The 7,222-nt window shown below is 40.4% G+C and overlaps 1 protein-coding gene across 1 annotated transcript in view; it reads right to left on the bottom strand.

The window, feature by feature from the left end:
* slc7a11 (solute carrier family 7 member 11) overlaps positions 1-7,222 on the bottom strand; it is a 76,715-nt gene that overhangs the window by 43,433 nt on the left and 26,060 nt on the right. Inside the window, exon 5 of the mRNA XM_014027655.1 lies at positions 4,194-4,293. Within this exon, the coding sequence (XP_013883109.1) occupies positions 4,194-4,293 (100 nt within the window). The remainder of the gene's footprint in view (positions 1-4,193; positions 4,294-7,222) is intronic.

Genomic DNA, 7,222 nt, shown 5'->3' with positions numbered 1-7,222 from the left:
AACGAGGCTACGCAATGAGTTTTTACGTCAGACGAGGCTACGCAACGCGTTTTTACGTCAGACAAGGCTACGTAACGCGTGTTTACCTCAGACGAGGCTACGTAACGCGTGTTTATCTCAGACGAAGCTACGCAACGCGTGTTTACCTCAGACGAGGCTACGCAACGCATTTTTACGTCAGACAAGGCTACGCAACGCGTGTTTACCTCAGACGAGGCTACGCAACGCGTGTTTACCTCAGACGAGGCTACACAACGCGTGTTTACCTCAGACGAGGCTACGCAACAAGTGATTACGTCAGACGTTGGCGACAAGCTTTGCGGTAGTAAACAGGAAGTGAAACTTGCTAACTAGCAGAGGCTAATGAATGCCTTGCTATTGGTCAAGTTGTAATTATTCTATCTATTCAGCTAGTACAGGCTATGTTTAACGCTGCCAGGAGACGTAGGGAACTAAAGCCATGTTTTCGCACGTTTATGATAACATCCGGGATGAGGCAGGAAAGCAGAAACAGCTGAACGTCACGTGAGGTAAATATGCGCTACATTAGAATTTATTCAACGAACATGTTTCCATCTCCTCTTTTGCACATTAACTACTTTGCAAATCATCCAAAAACCACCTCAGGTGAGTGTAAAAACTTTTTAGCGAATTTAAGGGTTTTTTTCAAATTTTGCTGTTTCCGTCTGACTTTTTGTCATATTTTTAATGCGACACTTCTAAATGTGCATTAAAAATACTTGATGGAAACATGGTTAGTGTGCCCCAGGGCAGCTGTGGCTGGAGCTTACCCTCATGTGTGCATGTGTATGTGAATGGGTGAATATCTGAAGTGTAAGCTCCTTTATATGGCGCTATATAAATTCAAGCCATTCTCCAAGAAAGAAGTTGAGCCACAACTCAACCAGTTTGCTTACAAGAAAAAAACAGAAGCACTGAAGTTTAACCTTGAAATGTCTCTGACCATGAGCGTAATCAAAAGGACATTATAATTCAACAGGTGTCACTTTATAAATACTTAGGGATTCAGTTGGACGGTGTGTTGGGTTGGAAAGCCATCCATGTTATTCCAAAATATAAATCCTCAACAACAAAGAGAAATCTTTCCACTGTGGCTCAGTGATTGTTTTTCTTATATGATATTTAATAAATAAAGTTCTACAAACTACCAAAACCCTGAGCTCCTCTGTGTGTACAGGTATTATGTTAACAAATTCGTGCGGAAAAAAAAGGGTTCAGTCTTACACTTCTCATAACAAGGTCATAAGAGTAATTTATTTAGCAAGGGATCTCTTTTATTTTGGGTAAACATTCCTCTAGTGCAAAATGAATGGACACACAAGAAGTAACTCTCAGTCAGTGAATGTTGATTTGATCCATAAAAACTGTTATCATTTATTTTACAAATCATACAGAATCACTAGAGTACACTTGATTGTGAACAATTAATTTCCTATAAAAGGTTTTGGGTTCTGGTATGCTTGTTTGTCTTTGTGTCTATGGTGTATAATGATGTGATTGTGATGCTGTAATTCTGAGTGTTTATGTGCTGCAGAACAGGAACCTGCTGTAAAACAGCAATTATGCTGAGTCAGGCTTGATTTTTAATAATCTTTTCCTGTTAAATAAATAAATCAAATCAAATCAACAATAACAAGCTTTCAGCTTCTTAATTGTCAATCAGCCATTTTAAATAGAAACACAAACGTCAGCTTAGATGTTAAATACCAGACATTTGAGGCTGTATCTTAGGGCTGGCAAGGAAGAGTTTAAGAAAAAAGGAGGAAAGTAAGGTTTTAGCTTTCTTAAACTTTTATCTTAAATAATGTGGGTTTTAAGCAGAAGGGCGAAGCGTTCAATTCAAATTCAAAAATACTTTATTGATCCCAGAGGGAAATTTGGTGTAAATTCTGTGCTCGACTTTGGTCAGACATCGACGTCACACACACAGCCAGCTTTTTACTTTGAGACGATGTTCTGTCACCTGTCAGGTAGGTGGGGGTGCTGCTGAAGAATCCGTCTTCAGGATCGTCAAACAGGGAACCCCAAGGCGTGTTTTTCAGACTCGCTTAGCATCCACATCAGCCGTAAAAGAAGGCAAAGCCTCTTCTGGAACCCAGGTTTTCAGAATAAAACTTCCGTCTGGAGAGTTTCTGAAGGTGGATAAACCAGGCGTTGGTTTTCCACACTGTGAGGTTTCCCCGCTGGCGTGAAGGGGCCAAACCTGACACAGTTTTCAGCTTTTTGATTGCCCTAATGCGACGTTCACACCGAACGCGTTTTGAGCGGCAGGAGCGGCCGATTCACATGTAAAATCTATGGTGGAGGCGCCTCTAGGGGTCGTGCGTCGCGTCAGGTACGTTTTGGGCGGTGCGCAAGGAAGGCAGAAGGGGTGCAGAGTGTTTTCCACGCATGCGGTGCTGCGGAATCCGCCGCCACCCGAGCCGCTGCCAGAGTTCAAACATCTGAACTTTTCGCTGCTCGACGCGTCTCCCACTGAAAACTGAAACAGACGGACTGGAGATCTTCACCTGAAATTGACCGTGTGCAGGTGGATTTTCTGACAGGATATATCAGCACCGATGTGGATCAGCTGCTCGGGACAAAAAAAATAGTCCGTCAGCTGGCAGCTTCTGGAGTGATGAAACTACCCGAACAAATCTCCTCTAAATCATCTGGTGAGTTATCTGCTGTGTGCAACATTCGCTTGCTTTTTAGTAAAATAAATCAAAGCCATTTTCTTTTATTTTATCTTTATTTCACCTGCCGAGGACACACTCCTCCCACACCTCGCTGCTGCTGCTGCTTGTTCTGGTCTGAACACTGGTGCGTTCTTCGGTCTGAAAATAGTGCGTCCAATGAGAGACGTTTTGCACTTTTTGGCCACTCAAAACGCGTTTGGTGTGAACGTAATATAAGAGAATCTAGCTGTCAGAGTGACTGACGGCGGTCCGTCACTTTTCTACGGTCCGGGCAGAAACTGTTGGTTATTAAGAAGCTTAGAGAATCTAAGTTCCTGAAACTAACACAAAGATTACTGCTGCTGCTGTGTGGTTCAGAACAAAACATTTCATGACCCATTTAAATTATCTGATGAGCACTTATTTAAAAACATAACTGAAAGAAAAATGAATTGCTTCAAATTCAAACCATTTGCAAATATGATTCAGACAAGTAAAACATTGATATTTCATCAACTTAAACCATAAAGATTAGTTTAGTTAAATAAGAATTTTCCCACAGAGAATCCATACATAGCTGAAATCATACTGAGGGAGGAAAGAGATCTGTCCTCTCTTCTGTAACTTTGATAAACATTCTCTGATTATCAAAATGTGTAATACTTTCAGTTAAGAGAAAAATAAATCAAATAAGATGAAGATTCTTCTGTAAATTATCTGATTTAGAAGGAAGAGAATGTCTCTTTGAGAGGTTAAGGCGACCTGAGGTGGCCTAGATTCAGTTCTAAGTGGAACAGAGTTTTTGTCTCTTTGAAGGCCCATCAGAGGACTGAGAGTACAAGATAGTTCCTTGATAATTTAACTCGAGGTGACCCCTACACTCAGAAATGCTCCAGTGGCTGCGTCCCCAGTAACAGCTGCTTTACACACACACACACACACGCACGCACGCACACACACACACACACACACACACCATGTTTCTCTATCCTTTTGGGGACTTTCGATGTCTATGAGAAAAAAATGTGTTGCTCTGAAATGTAAAATTGTTCATTAATTTACCACTAAACGATCACAAAAGAAGAGAAAGAGACCTATGATGGAAGCTGGGGGAGGACCTAGGCATGCAGTTGTGAAACACACTGACAACATTTTGTGGTGTTTGTTCTACCAGATCTCCACTAAAGAAATCTGAAAAGCAGTCCTGTGTCTGTGGCCTGATTTAAAAATTACACTTGTTGATCCTGGTGGACAAAGCAGGATGGGTACACGTGTGCTCAGTTTGTTGGCATGTACAAAATAAATGTGCTTGGATTTTGGCATACACACAGTTTCATACATCTGGATTTATTTGTGCGTACTCTGTTTTCTTGATTTGACTGTATGCCACAGTTCTGTAAGAAATCCACACAAGTCTTTGGACATAAGGCCACAAGTGTAAAGTTATGTACTTGTATATTTGTGGACTGTTATTTGCTTCAGTTTGTACATATTTGTGAGGATCATACTCACCACCCAGCGTAGGCATACATCCCAGAGTAGAAAGCCAGAGGCATACCGGAAAGCTGCATGTTGCTCAGCTCAAAGGCATTCTCAAAGTTTTGAGTCTGTCCTGAACATGGAAACACAAATATATTTACACATCATTGGTGGACTGTCAGGGCCAGAAAATACTTCTCTGCTGACCTAAACACAATCCTTATCACTAGTTTATATTTCAGTATATCTTTTTCTATTTATTCATCCATCCATTTATTATCGACTGTCCCCAATGTTCACACGATGTTGCAAAGGCATGCCAACAAAGATAGCTGCACAACATTCAGAGCCGTAAGGAAATCAAGGTGGATCTTGTCTCTCATGCAGGAGGAGTCATCAAAAGACTAAACCCAGAAGTCAAAATTTATTTGTGCACTTGACTTTACTATTTGATTTGATTTTTATTTTACCCTAATCACTTTTTTAATGGCCACATCACTCATATTAGTGACATCTGTAAAATAAACTGTCTTTAAATAAATTCCAACAGTGTGGATGGCTCTGAGCCCAGGATAAAGTCATGAAAAAGTTTGGGCACCCTTCTTAATTTTCCTATTTTACCTTTATAAATCATTGATTGCTTGGATAAAAAAAATCAGTTAAATATATCATATAAGGGACAAACACAGTGATATTTGAGAAGTGAAATGAAGTTGATATGATTTACAGAAAGTGTGCAATAATTGGTTAAACAAAATTAGACAGGCACATAAATTTAGGCGCTGTTGTCGTTTTGATGATTTCAAAACCTTAAGAAACTAATTATTGTTACTTAAATTAGGTTTGGTAAGTTCAGTGACCTTTGACCTCCATACACAGGTAACTCCAGTTATGAGAAAGGGTATTTAAGGGGGGCAATAGTATGTTTTCTCTTTGCATCTTCTCTGAAGAGTGGCAGCATGGGAGTCTGAAAACAAGTTTCAAATGAGCTGAAAACAAAGATTGTTCAGCATCATGGTTTAGAGGAAGGATACAGAAAGATATCTGAGAGATTTCATCTTTCAGTCTCCACTGTGAGAAACATTGTGAGAAAATGTTAGACCACAGGCACAGTTCAAGTGTAGGCTCCAAGTGGCAGACCAAGACTAATCTGGAATAAACAGAAGTGAAGGATGTTGAGAAGAGTCAGAGTCAACCCACAGACCAGCACCAAACACCTACAACATCATCTTGCTGCTGATGGAGTCACTGTGCATCGTTCAACTATTCAGCACACTTTACACAAGGAGATGCAGTATGGGAGAGTGATGCAGAGGAAGCCTTGTCTCCGCCCACATCACAAACAGAGCTGCTTGAGGTTTGCTAAAGCACATCTGGACAAGCCAGCTTCATGTTGGAATAAGGTGCTGTGGACTGATGAAACTAAAATAGAGTTATTTGGGCAGAACAAGAAAAACACCTGCTACCTACAGTAACATGTGGGGCTGGTTCCATCATGCTGTGGGGCTGTGGGACCAGTACAGGGACTGGGAATCTTGTTAAAGTTGAGGGACGCATGGATTCCAACCAGTATCAGCAGATTCTGGAGACCAATGTCCAGGAATCAGTGACAAAGCTGAAGCTGCTGAAGCCGGGGCTGCATCTTCCAACAAGACAACCACCCTAAACACTGCTCAGAATCTACTGAGGCCTTCATGCAGAGGAACAAGTAGAACGTTCTGGAATGGTCATCTCAGTCCCAGACCTGAATATTATTGAAAATCTGTGGTGTCACTTAAAGAGAGCTGTCCATGCTCAGAAACCATCAAACCTGAATGAACTAGAGATGTTTTGTAAAGAAGAATGGTCTAAAATACCTTCAGACACAATCCAGACTCTCATTAGAAGCTGTAGGAAGTGTTTAGAGGCTGTTATTTCTGTGAAAGGAGGACCTACTAAATGTTGAGTTAAAGGATTTTTTGGTGCCCAAATTTATGCACCTGCCTAATTTAGTTTAACCAATTATTGCACAGTTTCTGTAAATCATATAAACTTCATTTCACTTCTCAAATATCACTGTGTTTGTCCTCTATATGTTATATTTAACTGATTTATTTTATCCAAACAATCAATGATTTTTAAAGGTAAATCAGGAAAATTAACAAGGGTGCCCAAACATTTTCATATGTCTGTCCTTACTGCACCTGCACATTGTTGAAGTGGAAACAAATAAAGAGGAGCCTGCAAACAGGACAAACTGAGGAAAACCAGTTATCTAGGTTAAAACATTCCTCAGTATCCAGTCAGACTGGGAAGCCAACATTTCAGCTCTGAGTCAAAAATATCTAAGGACATGAGACACCCCAACACAAACTGCAACTTTGTACCGCTTCATACAAATGAAAGGAAACAGAATTAATCCCACCAACCCATACAGTCAGGCTTCTAAAACAAAGGACTGCAAGTTTGAAAAGAGAGGTCAATAGCCAATACTGGACAATGACCACCTGCTGGGGACATTGTGAAATGCTCGAGATAAATCTTGCTGTGAGCAGCTGTTGGTCTCTGAGGTTATATTTACAGTACATGTTTTGGTGTGAAGCAGAAGAAGGCAGCTGAGAACTCTCTGTGAAGCCACAGTGTGCTCCTGAACAACATTTACAACACACACAGTGGCTTCAGAAAAGATTCAGACTCCCTTCACTTTTATTTACGTTGCAGTCTGATGCTGCAGATGTTTATTTATTCTTCTTTAATCTACATTCAGTTCGCAATAATTAGTGGAAACTGAATTGTATATTTTATGTAAAAAATACATCACATTTCATAACAACAGTAACAACAATTGAAAGAGTTCTGTTTCCCTCATTTGTCTTAATCTATGCTGAGACGTATTAACTTTATTTAAGCTCACTAATAAAGTCATGAACCCTCAATAGAAAGCCTCTTAGCTTACAATCAGAGATAAAACCAAGCCATGAGGTCAAAGTGACTACCAACACTATTCCAACATTGAAGCATGGTAGTGGATATACAAGTGTAACAGTGGTTACCAACTGGGGGGGGTAGCCAGAGTCAGAGAA

The sequence above is a fragment of the Austrofundulus limnaeus genome, unplaced genomic scaffold (genome assembly GCF_001266775.1).
Source record: "Austrofundulus limnaeus strain Quisiro unplaced genomic scaffold, Austrofundulus_limnaeus-1.0 Scaffold670, whole genome shotgun sequence".
NCBI classification, from domain to species: Eukaryota; Metazoa; Chordata; class Actinopteri; order Cyprinodontiformes; family Rivulidae; genus Austrofundulus; species Austrofundulus limnaeus.
This window is presented reverse-complemented; position numbering and strand designations above follow the sequence as displayed.